The 21,346-nt window shown below is 40.0% G+C and overlaps 6 protein-coding genes across 8 annotated transcripts; 5 read left to right on the top strand and 1 right to left on the bottom strand.

Annotated features, from left to right (window-relative positions):
- Nucleotides 1-353: 353 nt before the first annotated feature.
- LOC106370874 (heavy metal-associated isoprenylated plant protein 39) lies at nt 354-2,399 on the bottom strand. Its single transcript, XM_013810866.3, has 3 exons — nt 2,076-2,399; nt 1,690-1,765; nt 354-1,118 (listed from the first exon to the last, which is right to left on the bottom strand). Exons 1-3 carry the CDS (start codon nt 2,079-2,081, stop codon nt 667-669), a joined length of 534 nt encoding a protein of 177 aa, XP_013666320.2. The 5' UTR covers nt 2,082-2,399; the 3' UTR covers nt 354-666.
- Nucleotides 2,400-6,650: 4,251 nt separating this feature from the next.
- On the top strand, nt 6,651-8,067 carry LOC106395744 (uncharacterized protein At1g01500-like). Its single transcript, XM_013836142.3, has 2 exons — nt 6,651-7,482; nt 7,559-8,067. The coding sequence occupies exons 1-2, from the start codon at nt 6,748-6,750 to the stop codon at nt 7,778-7,780; spliced, it is 957 nt and encodes a 318-aa protein (XP_013691596.2). The 5' UTR covers nt 6,651-6,747; the 3' UTR covers nt 7,781-8,067.
- Nucleotides 8,068-8,456: 389 nt separating this feature from the next.
- LOC106395513 (C-terminal binding protein AN) lies at nt 8,457-11,325 on the top strand. Its single transcript, XM_013835972.3, has 7 exons — nt 8,457-9,104; nt 9,181-9,346; nt 9,434-9,564; nt 9,648-10,418; nt 10,622-10,669; nt 10,748-10,861; nt 10,957-11,325. The coding sequence occupies exons 1-7, from the start codon at nt 8,526-8,528 to the stop codon at nt 11,026-11,028; spliced, it is 1,881 nt and encodes a 626-aa protein (XP_013691426.2). The 5' UTR covers nt 8,457-8,525; the 3' UTR covers nt 11,029-11,325.
- Nucleotides 11,326-11,435: 110 nt separating this feature from the next.
- On the top strand, nt 11,436-13,611 carry LOC106372361 (protein REVEILLE 3-like). The gene is made up of 8 exons (XM_048758624.1): nt 11,436-12,033; nt 12,126-12,183; nt 12,335-12,458; nt 12,553-12,684; nt 12,766-12,867; nt 12,965-13,074; nt 13,144-13,203; nt 13,286-13,611. Exons 1-8 carry the CDS (start codon nt 11,840-11,842, stop codon nt 13,316-13,318), a joined length of 813 nt encoding a protein of 270 aa, XP_048614581.1. The 5' UTR covers nt 11,436-11,839; the 3' UTR covers nt 13,319-13,611.
- Nucleotides 13,612-14,842: 1,231 nt separating this feature from the next.
- On the top strand, nt 14,843-17,441 carry LOC106355779 (probable serine/threonine-protein kinase At1g01540). Its single transcript, XM_048758622.1, has 7 exons — nt 14,843-15,550; nt 15,922-16,026; nt 16,136-16,258; nt 16,341-16,511; nt 16,602-16,731; nt 16,830-17,039; nt 17,114-17,441. The coding sequence occupies exons 1-7, from the start codon at nt 15,003-15,005 to the stop codon at nt 17,216-17,218; spliced, it is 1,392 nt and encodes a 463-aa protein (XP_048614579.1). The 5' UTR covers nt 14,843-15,002; the 3' UTR covers nt 17,219-17,441.
- A 1,894-nt stretch (nt 17,442-19,335) lies between these two features.
- LOC106395403 (protein BPS1, chloroplastic) lies at nt 19,336-21,346 on the top strand. 3 transcript variants are annotated; one of them, XM_013835895.3, is made up of 3 exons: nt 19,336-19,534; nt 19,658-19,720; nt 20,132-21,346. In XM_013835895.3, exon 3 carries the CDS (start codon nt 20,148-20,150, stop codon nt 21,180-21,182), a length of 1,035 nt encoding a protein of 344 aa, XP_013691349.1. In that variant the 5' UTR covers nt 19,336-19,534; nt 19,658-19,720; nt 20,132-20,147; the 3' UTR covers nt 21,183-21,346. The 3 variants fall into 3 exon arrangements, with proteins under 3 accessions (XP_013691349.1, XP_022558507.1, XP_048614580.1); XM_022702786.2 differs by having other exon boundaries at nt 19,362-19,584; XM_048758623.1 differs by lacking the exons at nt 19,336-19,534; nt 19,658-19,720 and adding an exon at nt 19,721-19,852.

The raw sequence follows: 21,346 nt of genomic DNA, 5'->3' as shown, positions 1-21,346 counted from the left end.
AAAGCTGAAAAAGACTACAAAGAATCGGTGTTCCAAAAAAAAGTGTTTCAAAAAAAAAAAAAAAAGAAAGAATCAAACTAGAAACATAAACGAAGATTTGATTTTAACAGAAGCGCAGCACGAACTACATCAATGGAAAAGAAAGGGACATGGAAAAAGCCAGTAGCTTAGAAGAAAAGTAGCAAGAGAAACCGGTTTGTTGCGCTCACCGTTAATGATTTTGCGCAGTTATGTGACAGATAAAACATATATAGAATCCTAAAACTGTTTGCAATTTCGTCATAACATGGGATATTAATAAAACTATACACATAGAAGCACTCTAATTAGTATTTCACAACTAAAATGCGATATATATAACACCATCCTACTGTATATATGTATACAAAAGTTCCCTTCAAAGTTCAAACAAACAAATAAACAATAGAAATTATAGTACATTCCAACGATATATACACAAAACATATCATCGAAATAAGAACCTGTTTCGAAACATGAACTTCAATCCCCTCCCCCGTTATGTAGGAAAAGAACATAAGTGATCTAATCCTAATCGACATATCTTAGTCTAAGATATATCCTCTATTTCTTATTCTTCTTCTTCAGTATAGATCGGTCTATCTTTTCACATTTTTCACCCAAATTATATTACATTATACATGTTTTTCAACATATAACGCAAGCGTTAGGGTTTTCCTCAATGCTTTGGGCGTAGTAATACGTTGTTAGATGAGGATTATATGCTTTATACGCCTTTACAAGCTCCAATACATGATCTGGTGGTGGTGGTTGAGGCAGTGGCTGCGGTTGTGGTTGATCTTTCTTCTCTCCTTCCTTCTTATCGCCACCTTCTTTCTTCTCTTCTTCCTTCTTCGGAGCTTCTCCTTCCTTTTTACCTTCTTCTTTTGGAGCTTCTCCTTCTTTCTTCGGCGGCTCGCCACCACCTTCCTTTTTTGGCTCCTCCTTCTTCTCCTTTTCCGGCTCCTTTGCAGGTCCCACCAGTATGATATCCGTCATCGGCCAATACTTCCTTAGCTTACTGACTACATTAACAGGATCCACGGTTCCTATCACCGTTAACTTCTTCTCTTTCATGTCCATTGCAATCGAATCGATACCTATTAAAAATGAGGTGAAAGTTACTACAATTTTCTTAAAACTATTTAAGTTGTTTCCCTATAGATAAAAGTCACCGCATTTTATTGACAATACTGATAAGTAAAGTAAAATACTGTGGATTAAAAACAAACAAAAAATACTTGACATTTTATTATAATTGATGGGCACATCTTTCAATGAAAGCTATAGTGGCCCTTGATGTGATTTTGTTCCAAAACTTAAAAAAAAAAAAGAAAAGCAATGGGTTTCATTTCACAAATAATTGAATATGGCGCAACTTTTTACCGTGCCGTCACTGTTGAAAACGAGGAGACAGCTCTGTCAGAACAGCTCGTGATTGTTGAAAGAAAATTTATAGTAACAATTTTCTTGTTTATACGTGTACCCCACCAAACAAATCAGAAACTGAACCGGACCAAATTGACCGGAAACAAATGGTTTAATAGTTTGCTTAGAATTATAAGTGATCACTATACATAAAGAGATCTGTAATGTGTACCCTAACAATTTATTTTCTAGGAAACATGCTGACTGCTGAGAACAAAATAAATAATTGATGAGGATGATTACCTGGGAGAGTAGAAACTGTTTTAAGAGCTTTTTGTTTGGCCTTATCATCATGCAGATCCAACTTTAACACGATTTTCTGCACAATTATTACAAAAGACAGACAGTTTCTATGAGATTCAGTGAAATATATAGCTAAAGTGACGTGAGCACAAAGATGAGTTAACTAATCTTCTCTTTTCAGGTATACACAGATTTGAGGGTTTAAAAGAATACACTAAAAACACAACTGATGTGTGGTATACGCATACACATACACACAGGGACATGCATGCATGTGTTTATGTGTGTACGAACAAGAATCTAAACCCGTTTTCATATAGAAATTCAAGTACTAGGAATCAAATCTTGCATAGTGTAGAGAGAGAGAGAAAGAGTAAGAGATGAACCTTCATTGCTCTCTGTTTTTTTTTTTGGATTTGGCTTTTGTTTGCAGAGAGAGAGAGATGCAAAAGAAGATTGTCTCTTAGTTAGAGAAAACTGAGGATGAGAAGAAGAATGAAATAATAGGAAACTTTCGAAGATGATAAGAGAGATTGGACACTGATCTTTTTTATTAAAAAAAAAATCCTAAATCCTGACAACTACGGGAGATCAAGAGAGAGAGAGAGAGAGATGCATGCAGAGAGAAAGAGTGTCTCAACAATAATGAATTGAATGAATGGTACGAGAGAGAGAGGGATGAAGAGATCTTCTTTTTGAGCCATCTCATTCGCGTGAGATAAGGCGCGTGTCGTAATTACGTCTTCAAGTGTTGCTCAGCGTCATTTTACTTTCCGACCTTTGGTTTTTGTTGTTTCCTTTTTTTGACCCTTTGAAATTTATTTTTCACCTTATCCACGTCATTTTTCCTTTTTATATTATAAACCAATTCCTAACTTGAATTTTTTTTTTTAATCTATTGATTAACATTAACGCAAATGGAAGTTTCAAAGTTGCAGACACTAGAAATTAGCCATAACAGAGCTAAAACAAAGGTTGGCCTAAAGCGATACAACAACACCCTGCATAACGCCATAACTCCGATCACTTCTCCTAGTCAAAAACAAAGTACCACAACCTAACAGTACTCATACCATCAACAACTTTGTCAGGGTAACCTTGTAGAGGGGGAGCTTCTCTCACTGTCAAAGATATGTCAGAGCCACACAGGAGCACCTGTTGCCACATAAGATCGAGTTCTCAGCTTTTTGGTTACACTTCTAGCAATGAGATCAGCTCCTCTATTGGTTACTCTTTCTTCTTTTTGGATTCTCCGCCACACAACTTATTGCAAAGCTTCCAAAATCCACCGTCCCTGAGGTTTAAAAGATGGCCAAATTCCTAACTTGAAATTTTATAATTATATTTTTAATTCATGTATTTCTCTTTTTGGACGAGAATAAATTTATACTATTTGTTTTTTTATACAATACAATGGTGCCGAGAGACATGTTGCAATATCCAATAAGGTTGTTGGTTGTTTATTCAGTTTTTTTTTTCTTTGTAAATATGTAAAGGAAGACACAACAAAAGTTTTGTTATAGTGTATTTTATTACAATATCACTCTTTGAAATTATGTCTAAATCTACAATTCTATGATTGATTTTTCTCCTGAAATTTATATATTAAAAAAATTATCTAATAATTGAGTCCTCACTATCCCACCATCAGTTTCCCAGTTCTACACGAATTCGATTCCCCAAACAAAGACAAATAATATTCTCACAGCCAAAAGTCTAATAAAATAAAATAATTCAGAAACTACAAGCGTAGTGGGAAACAGCTACAATTTCCACGTGTGCGCCCACGTAAATTAATCTAATTTCTCTTTTAAATAATTTACGTCCACGAAATCAATACAGATATAGGTTCTTATATTTTTCGAAAATTCTAACAAAAATAGTAATAATGGATTGTGTTTGGGTCGCACTTTAGCACACTGCGGGTTTAGCAAATGAGAAGATATTATAGTGGGATATGGTTATTTAAAAAAGTCGGCTTCTAATAAATTCAAGAGATTAGATTCAATTCTTAGCATCCCGTCGATGCTTCCATCTTCAGCTTCGGATCTAGACCGTTGAATCCTGGTCCTAGGAGTAGGAGGACTTGGGTAATAACACTTTTGACTTTTAACCAACTGTAAACACATTTTATCGTATATTAGTTTATCATTTATTCATTCATTTATAGCAAACTTTAGTCGAGAAGATAATTCTATAGACAAAAATACTTTGCTTTATGGTTTGACCAAATTAAAATGGTTCTTTTGATGGTTTGAAATTGAATATTGTACTTACAGCCGCTAGTAATGGGTTTGCTAGTTTTTTTTTTCCAACTGAAGTTTATTAATAGGATTAAATCCAAAATGGGCATAGCCCAAGCCTTACAACAATCCGAAGCCCAAAAACAGAGGCATACAACCAAGTAAAACAAACTGGGTCCGAGGCCCACACCGAAACCCTAGTAGGCTAGGAGTCGCTCTTCACGCGAAGCCGCACGCCTCCTTTCTTCCTCCGGTACCAGCGACCGCGTCACGACGACTCAACGGCCACCAACGACAGCAAAGTCGAAACCGGAACTCAACCATTCAACCAGACCTTCGAGATACTCGAATCCAACAAACACATAAACTTCAAACCAAACAGACGGATCTACGAATTACCAACATATATTAAAGTCTACAATCGATTCATCATCTACGACATATAAGCGGCAACAGATTCAGATCGAGAAGCGAAAACCAAATAAGCTCAAACTCGTAGATCTAAATGAGGAGAAATAAAAAACCCTAAAATGAATGCCGGTGCCAGCGATGCTGCGGAAGCCACCGCCTCCCAGAAGCAGAAGCCGACGATGGCGATGCTGAAGAAACCACCGCCTCCCGGTACCCAAAGCCGGCGAAGAAGGTGCTGAAAAAGCCACCCCTTCCCAGAAACAAATCGGACGGCCACCATAGAGAGGTGCGACGCCGAAGCCTAGGTAGATCAAGAGACCCCGAACAAAAGCCAGATGCTAAAAACGAAAAAAACTCCACAACCGGACCGACGGTGGCTCAGAGAGCCTCGCCGTCGGTCGGAAATCTCTTAGTTTCTCTCTCAGTTCTCTCTTTGAGTTTTTCAATAACAAATTGGTTTCACTCCCTGGGTTTGCTAGTTTTACATTTAAAATTACGTATACGACGTTAAAGGTTTAACTCGTTTCATTTTAGTTTACTCCCTTTACTTGTCTCAGAAATGACGTCGTGCTACTTAGTGAACGATAAGACTTTTTCAAATGCATTTATGGAAATACGTAAAAGGACATTAGATAGGGAGAGTATAGATTCCTTATAACTGTACATGTATAAAAAACAACGATTGATCTTAATGCAATACACAACTGAAGACTAGTATAAATTTTTTTTTTTGCTAAAAGACTAGTATAAATTAAGGCAAAAACAAAGTATATCGTCAGTTAATTAATGTTTAAAGCATTATTATAATCCAGCGTCAGCGTAAATCCTGACTACGAATTAAATGATGATTAAAAGTTACGAAATGCATTTGTTTAGTTCAACCGATCAACTAACAAATGAGAATCTAAACTACAGTCAAAATCATACAGCATGATGCAAATTAAACAAGTAAAACCAACTAAGTAAACCTCCGACACGGATCTTAAGTTACGGGCCAACACATGAACTGCAAATTCTATAATAAAGTAGAACGTAATTAGTTTTTGATGCCTTAGGAATCCCATTTAATTTGAACTTTGTCACTAAGTTCGCCTACTAAACTTGATGATGAAGTGACAAGCCCCCGTCTTTCGGTGTTATCAAAAAGAGGAGGAAGAAGAAAACATTACAACCGGCCTATAAATATATATCCAAAGCTGGTCAGATTTATCCGACAAGATCTGAGATTGAATGGTGTGTGATCTCCTAATGGTATATGCTCCAACGGGTCACAATTTTTCTTTCTAAAATTATAGAAAAGTACGTATAGGGAAGAATATAATTGCTGTGACTAAAAGAGGATTTGGGGGTACGGTCAATGATCCAAATGAGTAGAATGATATTTCTTTATGAATCATTATTATAATATTAGGTTTGCAGATATAAAAGGTGACCTTATCTAGAAAAAAAAAACAGAACTACGTACATCATTAACTTTTGGCAAATGAAACGCATTATAATTCAGGCACGCATTAGTAAGTTTGGTAAACGCGGAAACATCATCATTCATAAAGTTTTATCATAAATTTGCGCTCGAAAAACACCTAAATTGGCATAATTTTGGTATAGTTAGCTACATATATATACACTTAGTTGCATTGACGAAGCTAGAGAGAGAGGAACATGCACCCATTGTTTTTTTGTAATTTCAAAATTTTCCAAGGCAAAACTAGATAAACTAGCTAAATAATTATGAAAACTCTGTTTAGTGCACCCATAAACTAATGAAAACCAGTTTACGCCCCCACTAATTATCCTCTAGCTTCGTGGATCAGGAACTGAAGTTATACACTCTTTGTTAAATAGATTGTTAATAAAATAAAATAAATAGAAATTGATGAAACGTACTTTGTTATAGAATGTAAATATAATCGTACGAAAACACTAACTACGTACACTGATTTACACTACTAAAGACAACACTACGGCAGACGGTATCACACTCCATGCTTATTCTGCGAGTTTTCTATGATGATTTCAAGTTTCAACGTGCAGATCATGGGTCTTTGCGATTGATAGCATCTGATGAGGCCCAAGTCCAAACTTAAAGGAATACGAAATTGTGGCCCAGTTATCATACTATTTAGCATTCAAAACAAACAAACAAAAACTGTCACACGTGCGTGTCGTGATAATCATAATCCTCGTAAGAGTGAGTATTTTTTATCTTGTCGGTTTCTCCTTTGACCAATCTCTCCGTTTTTACCGCGTCTTCAAACAAAAAACTATAATTTTGACCCTTTTTTTACCTTGAAAAATATATATCTCAAACCCCAAAAAACCTAACCTCGAACGAAAACGACAAAATTCATTTCTCCGTTCATCAATCGCCTTGAATTCTCTCGTCATCAATCCATTTGAACCGATGATTTCGAGGGATCATCATCATCATCATCCGGATCCTTTGGGTACATCATCCAAATCATTCCACATGAAAGCCTCCGCCGTCGCGGCGTCGCCGGCATCAGTTCAATTGTCTCAATCGGCGTGGCTGGAGGTTCGTCTGTTCTACGTCCGCATCGCCCCCTGCTTCGTTGAGAACGTCCCCGACTCCCTCACCCTCCGCCACCCTCGCCGCGAAACCGGCGCTTCTCTCGAGGTCAACGGCGTCCGCGTTCCTCCCCTGCAGACGGCGTCTCTAAAACTCCGACGCGACAGAGTGGACCGGGAATCGTCGGAGGTGACTTACGTCAGCACGGAGGCGGTGCGCGTCACGGGGTGCGTCGATTTCGAGGTGTACGATAAGGAGGAAATGGTCCTGTGCGGGAACCTAGATAGAATCGAAGGCGCGTGGAGTAATAACGGAACGGTGAGCGATGCCAAGACTGGGTGGGGCATGGATTGTTACGTGGCTATGAGAAACGGTTCGGGCTCTTCCTCCTCCTCTGCGTTTTTCAGGCCGAAGCTAGGCGTCTCGTCTCCCTCCGTGGAGGTTTACATAGCTGGTTGCTGTGGCGGTGTTCCGGTCATCTTGACTAAGACCATTCAGGCGAGTCCGAGGAGGAAGGTGGCCAGGCACGTGACGCTCGACGCTATCCCGGAGGACGAGGAGCAAGGCGTTGTTACCACTGGGGATGATGAATTCCCCCGCCAACAGAAAGTATGCTTCTGTGTTGATAGTTTGTTCATGACGATTCTTAAGTTAGGGTGGAGATTTGATTTTTGGTTTAATGCAGATGATGGAGTCAGAAGTTGATGATGAGTCTGAGATGAAGATGAGGTACTACCCTGAAGGGATGTACGTGGATGAGGATGGTCAACTCTCGTGGTTCAATGCAGGTGTCAGAGTTGGAGTTGGGATAGGCCTTGGGATGTGCCTTGGCGTTGGCATTGGAGTTGGATTGCTCATGCGCTCATATCATGCTACTACTAGTAACCTTCGTAGGAGGTTCTTCTGATCATCAATCTACCTGAGGCATGTCGAGATGTTATAGAAAGAAAGAAGCGGAGATAGAATTTTGGTAGATAGCTGTATAGACTTCTTTTTCGTTTTTTCATCGCTTATAGTCGGCTTTGTTCATATAACACCAGTGCACAAGTGAGCGAGTGTTCCCGTCTTGCAAAATGCTTTTGTTTTTATTCAAATATTTGTTGCTTCGTGTTGTTGTCGCTGCTACACTCTGGAGCTTGCGTTTTCTTCCTGGTCAAGAAGAAATAATATGACATAGGAAGTGTACATGTTTCACTTGTCTAGTCTGTTTTGGCATTGTAAACGTCATAAGCTAATGTATTTACTGTTAACTTGGAACGGCGTCGTATTACGGCGAGCATCAGCATGTAGATTCGGACCAAATAGTACTAAGGGCAACATTATCAATAGGTCCCCAAATAAAAGTCTCCAAATGAATAGTACAAGGACTCACAGGGACTCACCTCATTTGTCCCTTATTTAGGGACTTTTTCTCTTCTTTTTTCCTCGGTCCTGATGTTTTGTGGCCCCTCCCCCTCCTTAGGAACCCTTAAGGGACTAACCGATAATGTTGGCCTAATGCTGTTGAGTTTAAAAGAAATATGTATGATATCCCTTTAAATTATTTATAAATTCAACTTTTAGCCCCTGTATTGTTGCGAATTTACAAGATTCAACCCTAATTCCCAATATTTCTAAGATGTCCTTTAGTCCTCGGGAGTAGCAGCGAGAAGATGAGCAAGATCCGTCCGTCTGCGACAATGCCCCATCGTGACCAGCCGTCTCCTCTCATCGTTACACTCAACTGCGTGGAGGATTGTGCGCTCGAGCAGGACTCACTCGCCGGCGTTGCTGGCGTCGAATACGTCCCTCTCAGCCGCATCGCCGATGGTAAGATCGAGTCCGCCACCGCCGTCCTCCTCCATTCCCTCGCCTACCTTCCACGCGCAGCTCAGCGCCGTCTCCGTCCTCACCAGCTCATCCTATGCCTTGGCTCTGCCGATCGAGCTGTGGATTCGACTCTCGCCGCCGACCTAGGTCTCCGCCTCGTCCATGTGGATACTTCCAGAGCTGAGGAAATCGCTGACACCGTCATGGCCCTCATCCTTGGACTCCTCAGGCGGACGCACTTGCTCTCTCGCCACGCGCTGTCGGCTTCCGGATGGCTCGGATCGCTCCAGCCGCTTTGCAGGGGAATGAGAAGGTGCCGAGGTATGGTTTTGGGTATAATCGGTAGATCTGTATCTGCTCGTTATCTAGCTAGCAGGAGCTTGGCTTTCAAGATGAGTGTGCTCTACTTTGATGTCCCTGAGGTATGTATGTGACGTGGTGTTCCTCTCAATTGGATGTTTCCTTAAATTGTCAATGGTTGCGTCTGCATCTGTCCAGGGAGACGAAGGACGAATCAGGCCCTCGAGGTTCCCACGTGCTGCCCGAAGAATGGATACATTGAATGATCTACTAGCAGCTAGTGATGTCATTTCGCTTCACTGTGCGTTAACAGACAACACCGTTCAGATACTCAACGCAGAGTGTTTGCAGCATATCAAACCTGGTACTGATCTTTCTTGCCTGTTCGCGTACATGAATTTTTTTTTAGATTGAAGATGATAAAGTTGGGTTCTTTTTTTGGGTACGTTAGGGGCATTTCTTGTGAATACTGGAAGCTGCCAGCTGCTGGATGATTGTGCTGTGAAACAACTTCTAATTGATGGAACCATAGCTGGTTGCGCCATTGATGGTGCTGAAGGTCCTCAGTGGATGGAAGCATGGGTATGGATTTCTTTTCCATTTGTTTCTGGTTATGCTCTTATTTGATCCGGGACTTCATTATTGATCTTGTTTTGAATTTGCAGGTGAAGGAAATGCCGAATGTGCTAATCCTACCACGTAGTGCGGATTACAGTGAGGAAGTATGGATGGAGATAAGAGAAAAGGCCATCTCTATCTTGCAATCATTTTTCTTAGATGGTGTAATACCAACCAACACTGTTTCTGATGAGGAAAGTGAAGCAAGTGAAGAAGAAGAAGAAGAAGTATCACCTATCAGGCATGGCAAATTAGCACTAGTGGAATCCACCAGTAGACAACAACAGGGAGAAAGTACTCTCACTAGCACCGAAATCGTTCCTATAGAGGCTAGTGAGTTTAAGGAATCTCTGAGCCCCGGTCAAAACACTGCCATAAAACCTGAAGTAAGGCGTAGCAGATCCGGTAAGAAAGCCAAAAAGAGGCATTCACAGCAGAAGCACATGCAAAGAGCAGAGGGTTCATCAGGACTACATGAAGAAAGTAGTACTTCACGAAGAGAGGATATTGCTATGAGTGACAGCGAAGAAGTGCTAAGTTCCAGCTCTAGGTGTGTTTCCCCTGAGGATTCAAGAAGCAGGAAAACACCACTTGAAGTCATGCAACAAAACCAGCTTGTAAGGTCAAGCAAGAAGTTCATCGGAAAATCAAGTGAACTGCTGAAAGATGGATATGTAATAGCCATGTATGCAAAAGACCTCTCGGGTCTCCATGTTTCAAGGCAAAGAACGAAAAACGGTGGTTGGTTCCTGGATACTTTGTCAAACGTGTCCAAACGGGATCCGGCTGCACAATTCATTATCGCATACAGAAACAAGGTAAACCTTCTTTTTCCTCTTCCTCGTCATTTACTTTGCTTGCAATGCCAGAGTGAGTTTGAAAGCTGTTTGATACTATCAATGGAGAAGCTAGGTGAACAGAAAGTTGAATTGAGCGGTATCTCATTTGTTAGAAAAGTTATTATATATTATATATGAATGGGGCTAATTGGTACTGGTGGATGAACTTGTTTGTTCTCCAGGACACTGTGGGTCTGAGATCATTTGCTGCGGGTGGGAAGTTATTGCAGGTACCGTCTTTTACATTACACAGTTACGTGAACTGGTAAGTCAAAAGTTTGGAATGCTCTAAAACTCGTTGTGTGCAGATCAATAGAAGAATGGAGTTTGTGTTTGCGAGCCACAGTTTTGATGTGTGGGAGAGTTGGAGTCTAGAAGGTTCTTTGGACGAATGCAGGCTTGTCAACTGCAGGAATGCCTCTGTAAGTCTCTCTGTCAAACCACCATACAATACAAATACATAAATGGAAAAAACATGTTGGTTTGTATGTGTAAAATGGTTAAAACAATGTTGCAGGCGAGTTTGGAGGTACGTGTGGAGATTCTGGCGATGGTAGGAGACGATGGTGTTACACGTTGGATCGATTGAGAAAAACAAAAAGAGAGAAGAAACCAGAGTTTTCTTCTTGTGAGTTTCTCTCCTATGTTTTTTTTTCCCTTACGTTTGTAGGATTCACATATTTTGTTGTTTACGGTCGTCGGTGTCGTGTTGTCTGATTCGTATCAGTCAATCTGATTATATATTCTTTTCATCTGTAATGTGTGTTTGTTTCTAACCTCTTTTCTTTATTCGGTTTGCGGAGATATCCGATAAGCTAAGATTCTTAGATTGATGTTTGTTTTTGTTTTACTTTTGAACTTTATAAGTAATATGTGTTGCTGTTTAGTGTTGGAATTTAGAGAATTGGATGTTTAAGAAGAAACCATCTGATGACTGATTTGAAAGTTTTTGAGGTAAAACCACAAATGAGAGAAACTGTGTCTTTTATATACGAGCCACAGCAGCAACAGTCTGTTTCGCGCAGGTAATTAACTGATTGCCATCGTCAGCCACGTGGCGCTTTATGAGCCGCAGATACGTGACGTTAGACTTTTGCTTGACGTCAGTGTGAGCAGATGGTTGGCCACATGTCTTGAAGCTGATAGTCCCACGCTGTGAACAAGAGCAACCGGCTCCTTACACGTGTTTGGCTAAAATCTATTTCCCTTTATATCGACCCCTTTCTCTTTCTTCTCCCTCGTATATGGTAATGGTAAATAGTAAAGCACAGCCATTCTCGCCTAGCAACAAAGTCACAAACGTCAAGAGACTCTCTCTCTTTCAGACTTGAAAGTGAACTTCCGAGTTTATATTGTCTCAATAAACCCACCGATACTAGCCATTCTCATTTGTTTCCTCCATGAATATGAACTTACCGGGTTTCAGTACTACTCTTCCCCACTCGAAGACAACGATGCCTGTTTCTGCACGGAGCCATACGATGTCGTTCAGCGAGGATCCAACAAAGATGATTAGAAAGCCATACACAATCACCAAGTCTAGAGAGAACTGGACGGAGCAAGAACACGACAAGTTCATTGAAGCTCTCCATTTGTATGTCAAAACGACCTCTCTATCTGTCTATCTATCTCTGCTTCTTCTAGATTTCTTCTTCTGGTGGTAAACTCAGCAACTCTCATTTACAGGTTTGACCGTGATTGGAAGAAAATAGAGGCCTTTGTTGGATCAAAAACAGTTATCCAGGTTATTTCTCTTATAGATAGAATCTGTCTTCATCATAGTTACATTCCATTTGATTTCATCATCAGAATTGTCTGAGAATTACATAATATTAGTGTTTTAGATTTTTCTAAAATTTTCTGAACTTGTTTTTTTTTTTAAAATTTCGTTGTAGATACGAAGCCACGCGCAGAAATACTTTCTCAAGGTTCAGAAGAATGGGACTAACGAACATCTTCCTCCTCCTCGACCAAAGAGGAAAGCTAATCATCCCTATCCACAAAAGGCTTCCAAAAGTGGTACTAGTTTCTTTTTAATCTTCCTACTAAGCTGCTTCTGTTATGTTCTGTCTCTTATCTGATTTTCTTTTGCCTTTTTTCTTGGTTGGTGCAGTGGCTCTTGCAACTTCAAACGCATTGCTTGAACATGAGTATTTGTACACCACTGATCCACAACCGTTGATTAGTACTCCTAATCAGGGATTAATGCGTTGCAATGTTATTACGCCAATTCCAGTGATCAAAGGTAATATTATTATATGTGCTTAATTTTGCTGTGGATTGAGCTGTTAATCATCTCAATGGTAATGAATTTTGTGATTTGTAGAGGAATTGGGTGTCCTAGAGAACTGTTGCAGCACTAGTAGTAGTAGTAGTATTAGAGATCAGATGAGGACGAGAACAGTTACTGAGACAGATGACCAGAGAGGTACAAGATCTTCTGTTTGTCTGCAGTATATACTGATTACGAGTTCGCAATCTTCAATATATGTGCTGATTACTGAGTTTGTGTGTTTGAAACACAGTGATGCCCAATTTCGATGAAGTTTACAGCTTTATAGGAAGTGTATTCGATCCAAAAACAACAGGTCATGCCCAGAGGTTAAAGCAAATGGATCCTATCAATCTAGAAACGGTATGTGACAATCGCAAACTACTCGAGAACATATCTTAATTGTCGTTTGACAATGTCTTTGTTTATCAGGTCCTATTATTGATGAAAAACTTGTCTGTAAACCTGTCAAGCCCCGAGTTTGAAGAACAGGTAAGTGTTACTCATCGCTTCACAAAATTTGTTAAATCTTCATTTTTTGGCTTACGGGGCATGATTGGTCTGTTTTATACAGAGGAGGTTAATATCATCATACAACGGTGAATAGAGAAGTCAGAGAGGAACTGGACACTGCTACTCTCTCTCTTTCTCTTTATGCCTAGGCTTTCGTGTGTCGAGCTCTCATTGACTGCGACTGGACCAAATAAATGAGGCGGTTTGTACATACGAGTCTCGAGTTTAGAATATTTTGATCTTAGGTGTTAGATAAAGCCTGTCCTGTGTAGAAAGATATATATTAGCGTTTGTTTTATAATACCCAAGTCGTTACTCGTTTAAGTTTTTTTATATATGGAATGGACATGACGTTCCTGGTTTTGCAAAGCTCTAAAGTCTTGAACACTCGGTCATGTGTTTTTACGTTACACGTTATTGTTATAAATGAATTAACCCTACTAAACAAAACATCACAAAGAATAACTTCAATAACTGAATAAAAATGGGCTGTGTACAAAAGGGTTTTGTTAGGGATCTTTGGGCATGTGATCAGCCTCATGATTGTAATACTCTTATGTGTTTAGATTGTCTGCCTCTTATTGCTGGTAAAAACCAAAGACCAATAATGCATCCACTGCATGTATAAGAACATGGTCTTCATATTAAATCAAGAAGAAAGAGAAACAAGTACAGCTAATCCAGAGTACTTAGTTTTATGAATCCAGCCTAGTACAAGCCCCAATTAATTTGAATTACAGCCCAATTATGAAACAAATATTTTCCATGAGATCAAGGATTTATCAGTTGTTTGGGAGAAAGGAGCTTCAGTTTAGTCAAAAAGAAGTTTTTCTTAATTGTTTTCTTCCTCTTATGACAGCTTTCATTTAATTCCATTTGGGGAAATCACTACCAGTCACTCTCTCATATGATAGATTGTGCCTACTTACCAACATAATTCATGATTTTAGTCAATATATATGATAATTGTGTTATATAAAAAGCTAAGGTAATGACATGTTGAAATATTAGTTTATTGTAATCTGTAACATTACTTAGTTGGTATGAAATGAATAATTGAATATGATAGAGCGATAATGGGTTTTGTCTTTATAGCCCCCCCCCCCCCCCCCCCCCCCCCCACCCTTTTTAGGAGGCAACGTAAAATATTTGAGGCCACACCAAAAAGTTATTCTCTCTCAATTCATTGCTAAAAAAATTTAAGAGCAAACCGAACTTTTGGTACTTTTTCTTTCTAACAAAAAGTGTTTATTGATTCACTTAATATGTGATACAAGAGGATATATCCATATCTAAAACACAAACAAATTATGCTAAACAACAAATAAGCAAATGTTAGGGTCCAGATTGAGTGAAAAGAGTTGAGATGTAACAAATAACTCAGCCACAGATTGAATACTGCACTGAACCGTACCTCACACATGACACACTAACGGCTATCTATCGCTTCATCACGTCGTCATTGATTGATGCATTAAAACCCCAAACCAAAAGCGTTCCTCCAGCACATCAACAGCGTCTGCTTACTCGAGAAGGGTAAAAACGTCATTTGAATAAAACCACTCTCACCGTCAGACCATAGATATTATTATATTACATGGAGACAGAAACTCAAAAGGACAGCTCATCCCACAGACACAAGTTCACTGAAAACCCCTCTTCTTTTAAATTCCCTTTCTTTTTTCCCTAGATTCCGTGATTTCGATTCAACACTCGATGCGGTGACAATTATAGATTTTGCCGGCAAAGTTTTTGTTTTTGCGAAGAAACAGGAAACGATGTCGGTGTTCGACGCTGCTATCGTCAACACGGAGCTTTCCAAACCGACGTCGATCTTCGGTCTCCGGCTATGGGTCGTCATCGGAATCTTACTCGGATCTCTAATCGTCATCGCCCTCTTCCTCCTCTCCCTCTGCCTCACCTCCCGCCGCAAAAACCGCAAACCGCGAGCCGACTTCGCCTCCGCCGCCGTGGCAACGCCGCCGATTTCGAAGGAGATTAAGGAGATCGTTCCGGCGCCGGCGGAGATCCAGGTGGACATAGGGAAGATGGAGCACCGAGTGGTGTTCTCGGATCGAGTGTCGAGCGGGGAGAGCAGAGGAACGGCGAGTGCGAGCGAGACGGCGTCGTATTCGGGGAGCGGGAACGTGGGGCCGGAGGTGTCGCATCTGGGATGGGGGAGGTGGTATACTCTGAGGGAGCTGGAGGCGGCGACTAATGGGCTGTGTGAGGAGAATGTGATCGGAGAAGGCGGCTACGGGATAGTGTATCGTGGGGTGTTAACCGACGGTACTAAAGTCGCGGTCAAGAACTTGCTTAATAACAGGTAAACAAATTTGATCCTTTAATAGCTCGTTTCTGAAATTTTGGATTTGATTGGACTTGTTGTGTTTGCTCTGTGTTGGTTTTTACTCTAAAGTTTTTGATCCTTTACTCATTTCTAGATTAGGATTTTATGTGTAGAGCCCGAGGGAGATGAGTGACAGCGATCAGAGTCAATTCTCATATCTAACTGCCGTGCGTATGATTGTGGTCCTTGAAAGTTTGTTTTTGTTATTGAATTCATCATAATATGTATAGATGATGTCATGGATGGGTCACATGTGGTTTTGATGACTAATAAGTAGTCTATGCTTTTGGATTTAGATCTCTATATCAAGTGTAAGATTTGTAAATGTTTCTTATAATAATTTACAGGGGACAGGCAGAGAAGGAATTCAAAGTAGAAGTGGAAGTGATTGGGCGTGTACGGCACAAGAATCTCGTTCGGCTTTTAGGTTATTGCGTTGAAGGTGCTTACAGGTAAATGTTGATGCTCATTTTTCCTCTTTTTTTTTTTTTTTTTTTTTTTTTTTTAATTTGGGAAGAAAGCAATGTTATGAACTAATGTCTGGGTTCTCTCTGCTTACAGGATGCTGGTGTATGACTTTGTGGATAATGGCAATTTGGAGCAATGGATTCACGGTGATGTTGGTGATGTCAGTCCTCTTACTTGGGATATCCGTATGAACATTATACTCGGGATGGCTAAAGGGTAAGTTAAATAGATTCGTCTTGCAGTCAGCTATGTTTGTAGTTTATCTTTGTAAGAGTGGTATATATATATACTTATGTAGATTGGCGTATCTACACGAGGGTCTTGAACCAAAAGTGGTACATCGGGATATAAAATCGGGGAATATATTGCTTGATCGCCAATGGAATGCTAAGGTTTCGGATTTTGGACTTGCTAAGCTCTTGGGTTCCGACAGCAGTTATGTGACCACCCGTGTCATGGGAACCTTCGGGTAAACTCTCTCTCTCTCTCTCTCTCTCTCTCCCGTGATAAAAGCCTTTATAAATCTGAATCTTTAGGAAATAACTTGTCACTTGTTCAGTTATGTAGCGCCGGAATATGCATGCACCGGAATGTTAAACGAGAAGAGTGACATCTACAGCTTTGGAATATTAATCATGGAGATCATCACTGGTAGAAACCCTGTTGATTATAGTCGCCCTCAAGGAGAGGTATGTGTTTATTAGTGGATTCTTAGACCCTCCTTGTTTCTATTCCCTCTATGTTTTTCTTATACATGTTTTTCTTTTCTTTGTGTGTGTGGTTTTAGACGAATCTAGTGGACTGGCTGAAAACAATGGTCGGAAACCGAAGATCAGAAGAAGTAGTTGATCCCAAAATAGCAGAACCACCATCCTCAAAGGCTCTTAAACGAGTGTTGCTAGTTGCTTTGCGTTGTGTGGATCCTGATGCAAACAAGAGACCTAAAATGGGACATATCATTCATATGCTTGAAGCTGAAGACTCACTCTATCGCGATGTAAGCATTTTTTTTCTGCCTTTTCATTGTCTTTACGAGTTGAAATAATGTCTAATGGTGGGACAATAAAACAGGAACGCCGAACAACAAGGGACCATGGAAGCCGCGATAAGCAAGAGACAGCGGCTAGTGAAAGCGGGGAGAGCGGTTCACGGCATCATCAGCAAAAGCTAAGATGAAAAAGGGATCATTTTAAGTGACTTTGCTTCTCACACACGACCACTTCCATTTCAATTGATTCTTATTATTATTAGTTTTGTGTCACATTCACATACATAAATATTTTTCATTCTTTGGCTCTTGAGTTACGTCTAATTAACCTTTTTGTTTTTCCTTTTTGTAATATTTTGTCAACGTTCACATGTCATATATAGATTATAAAATGTAATTGTTTTGGACCAACCTCGACGCTATGTTCGTGCCGTTGCATAACACGATTGGTGGATGGATCAAAACTTATCGCTTTAAGAACCGGCATGGGTGCAGAATGGACCCATAAGGATGCTTTAAGCTCGCGTGATTGTGTTTCTAAACAATTAAGTATTGTCTTGTGTATGACCCACTAGATTATGGACCTCTATGTATGTGTGATTATGATTTTTAAAATTTGCCAAGTTTTGCAAGAATTTTATAATGAAATTGGATGACTAGCTTGTGAACACAAGATAGGTGCACAGTCGTCACCCGAGCGACGACTGGAGTGTCTTCACGTGTAGGAGGAAAACTAATAAGAGGTAGACGACATACAAGTAATATTTTTTTTATTAAGGGTAAAAGAAAATATCAAATGCGTGTAACTGTATAATTTCTATAAGTCATTCCATTTTCTGATACTTTGATATTTCTTAACGAAAACTAAAGTCATCCTAACAAAGCTTTTTGTATTGAGTATAAAAAGATTAAAATGCATGTATTGCGTACACAAACGTCAAAAACTCAAAATGTTATGTTCACAATGCACCTTTTAAACGTTGTTCGCTGACAAAACAACGTATGATAATAGTAGTTTTCATTAACCAACATATTCTTTTTATATTGGAAGTTATTGTTCTGTTTTTCCAAGGCTCTTATTAGTAATACAATTCTAAGAATCATGAGACCAAATTTTCATAGCAGGCCTTTGGGAATGTCATTTGCAAAAACTATTCTCCCATGGTTAATTGTGCAACAAAAAATAACAAAAAGATGACTAATCCTAGGCCTGGGCATCCGGATCTTCGGGTCAGGTATTGTCGGGTCCGGATCCTTCGGGTCCTACCAATTTAAACCCATATAGGTACCTATAACTTTTCGGGTCGGTTCCGGATCGGGTCTTGTCGGGTCCGGATCGGTTCGGGTCTATAATTTCAATACCCGTAAAATACCCAAAATTTTTGGGTATATTTCGGATCCGGGCCGGTTCGGGTATTTAGGACCCGAAATAGACCCGAAGTACCCGAACTGGACCCGAAAACTCTAAAAATACCCGAAGAACCGCAAAAATACCCAAAATCAGACCTGAAAACCCAAAATATACCCGAATTTTATCCGAATATCCAAATTATATTTTCTAAAAATCTAAAATTTCACCAAAAACCTAGAATTATACCCGAAAATCCAAACCCGAAACTTTAAAAAAAATCTGAAATACCAAAAATATACCCAATCACCCAAATATACCTAGTATATACAATTATTTGCGGGTACTTCGGGTACCCGAACGGGTCTCGGGTAGGACCCGGACCCGAACCGAGACCCGCGGATCCAAAAAAAAAAGACCCAATAGGTACTTAGCATGGACCCGGATCCGGACCCGAACCTGTATTTTCGGGTCGATTCCGGTTCGGGTCTTCGGGTCCGGGTAAAATGCCGAGGCCTAAGTAATCCTCTATCAGAAAATGTTATTCCGAAAAAAATAATGAGATGATTTATTAGCTTAATTAGATCGTGTTTCAGAGTGTTAGCTAAAATGCATTGTTGTATGTGTAGTAGAAATGACGCGGTCAAAATTTTTGTACCAAACTATGGGTGAATGTACCAAACTATGGGTGAATGAAACAGTTGACGCTGAGCAAAAAAAAAATGGAGTGATTGCATTGACAAGGGAAGCAAGTTCAGCCGTTGGATGAGGAGAGGGAAGAATATTAATCAGCTGGCCAGAATTGACTTTTTCTTGTTTTGTATAGTAACGCAACAAGTAGGCAATGTGCGTTCCTATTTTCCTAATAAAATAAAAATAAAAATAAAAATAAGAAACACGTACACGCTTTCTTCATTCATCTGTCATTTAATAGTGGTTTAGTCACAGCTCCGTAACCAAAACATAATCCCACTTCCTCTCTCTATCGTTCTACCAAATCAACGTCAAACCTAATTAACATTTTGTTCTTTGATAATCCGAAGAAACACGGCAAGCTGCTTGTGGTTTTAGTCATAAAAGACCAACCAACCAATCTTATCTTTCCTCGAAATTTCTCTGACCGCCCCTCCTCCACTTATTGTCTTTTTTTCTTTCGGTAAGAGCACACCGACCGTTGATCTTGTCTTGTCTTAGTTTGCTTTTAATGTACTTTTTTTTCTTAATATCTGATATTTCTGCTTTTATTTTCCATCTCTGATTTCTTATCTCTATTGCACAGAAACTTGTATCAGGCGAATCCCAGTTTCATTCTTCTTCTTCTTCCAAGGATCTATCACTTTATGTAAGTTTCGATTAGTCTTTGCTCCTTTTTAATGATAATCGTGTGTTAGATTTGATCTATTTCCTGTGTGAATTTCTATATGGAATTCAGATCTGTAAGATACAGACATGATGATGGAATTTTTTTACTCGGGTATGTTAGAGAGATGGCTATTCCATTTCTTCTAGGGGAGGGGCGGTTGACCCACTCTTGGATCTAAAAGATCTGTAAAGGCTTTAATCTAACAACTGATTTTGGTTTTGTATCCGTTGGTTCATTTACCTTTGTTTTGATATATGATGAAAGATCCAAAAGATAATAACTTTCACTGAGAAATTGCAATTAACAGTTTTCTTGATTTTTTTTCATGGATTTCAATATTTATTTTATGTTTATGATATATGATCGTTGCTGCTCTCCTTTATTTTTCAGTATCAACTTTAACAAAATGGCTCGTCCACAAGACCCTCCACGCGGTTTCTTCCCTTTTGGAAACCCTTTCAAGAACCTATCCTCCAAGAACCCAGTACTATCCTCTAACCTTCTCTCCCTCTTGAACACTTTCGAGACCAACTTAGCTTCTTCCATTACAAAGCTTGTCCCCAAGGAAAAGTCCCAGATCCTCACCCTTTCATGGATGAGTCAAGCTATGGCGTCTCTCTGCCAGACCCACAACGCTATCAAGACTCTTATAACCGATCTAGAGCTTCCTGTCTCAGATTGGGAGGACAAATGGGTCGACATCTACCTAGACATCAGCGTCAAGCTCCTCGACCTCTGCAACGCCTTCAGCTCGGAGCTAAGCCGTCTCAACCAAGGCCATCTCTTCCTCCAGTTTGCCCTGCATAACCTGGGGACCAACGCTCCTCAGAATCTGCCGAAAGCTCAATCGTCCCTCGACGCCTGGAAGCAGCACATCGTTTCCAAGAACCCAAGGTTGGAGAGCTGTCATGCGATCCTGACCAGCCTTGTTCAGACCTTGAATCTCCCCAAGGTGAAGAACTCCGCCAAAGGCAAAGTCCTTATGCGAGCTTTGTACGGTGTAAAGGTCAAGACTCTGTACATTTCTGGTGTCTTCGCTGCTGCCTTCTCGGGTTCATCGCAGAACCTTCTGTACGTTACGGTCTCAAACGAGCTTCCGTGGGCACCTTCCTTCATGGATATGCAGAACACGATGAACTCCGAAATCAAGAACATATTTTTATCAGACGGTTTAACCGTTATGAAAGAGCTCGAGGCTGTTGATTCAGGTGTTAAGCAACTTGCCCCTGCGATCCAACAAGGGTCTATAGATCCCATTTCGCTGCAGCCGTTGAAGGACTCGGTCACGGAGTTGACGAGTGGGATAGACCTTGTTTCCAAGGAGGTGGATTGCTTCTTCAAGATTCTGTTATCGGGGAGGGACACTTTGCTGGAGAACCTCAGGTCGATTGGCGCACCAACAACGGTGCTGGCAACATCACCAAAAAAGCAGAGAGTGTAAGACGCTTGATAAACTGCTATGGTTGTGTGAATAGATGGTATTGTAAGTGTTCCATCTTGGTCGTCGTGAATGTATTATTATTATTAGGTGCTTGTGGTATTGTGGTCGTTTGTATGAGACGCAGTGAAACTAATATTTGTATAAGAAAAGTTTTAATCAACTTA

This window comes from Brassica napus, chromosome C5 (assembly GCF_020379485.1).
Source record: "Brassica napus cultivar Da-Ae chromosome C5, Da-Ae, whole genome shotgun sequence".
Classification (NCBI taxonomy): domain Eukaryota; kingdom Viridiplantae; phylum Streptophyta; class Magnoliopsida; order Brassicales; family Brassicaceae; genus Brassica; species Brassica napus.
The sequence above is the reverse complement of the archived record's forward strand: the minus strand, read 5'-3'. Positions and strand labels throughout refer to the sequence as shown.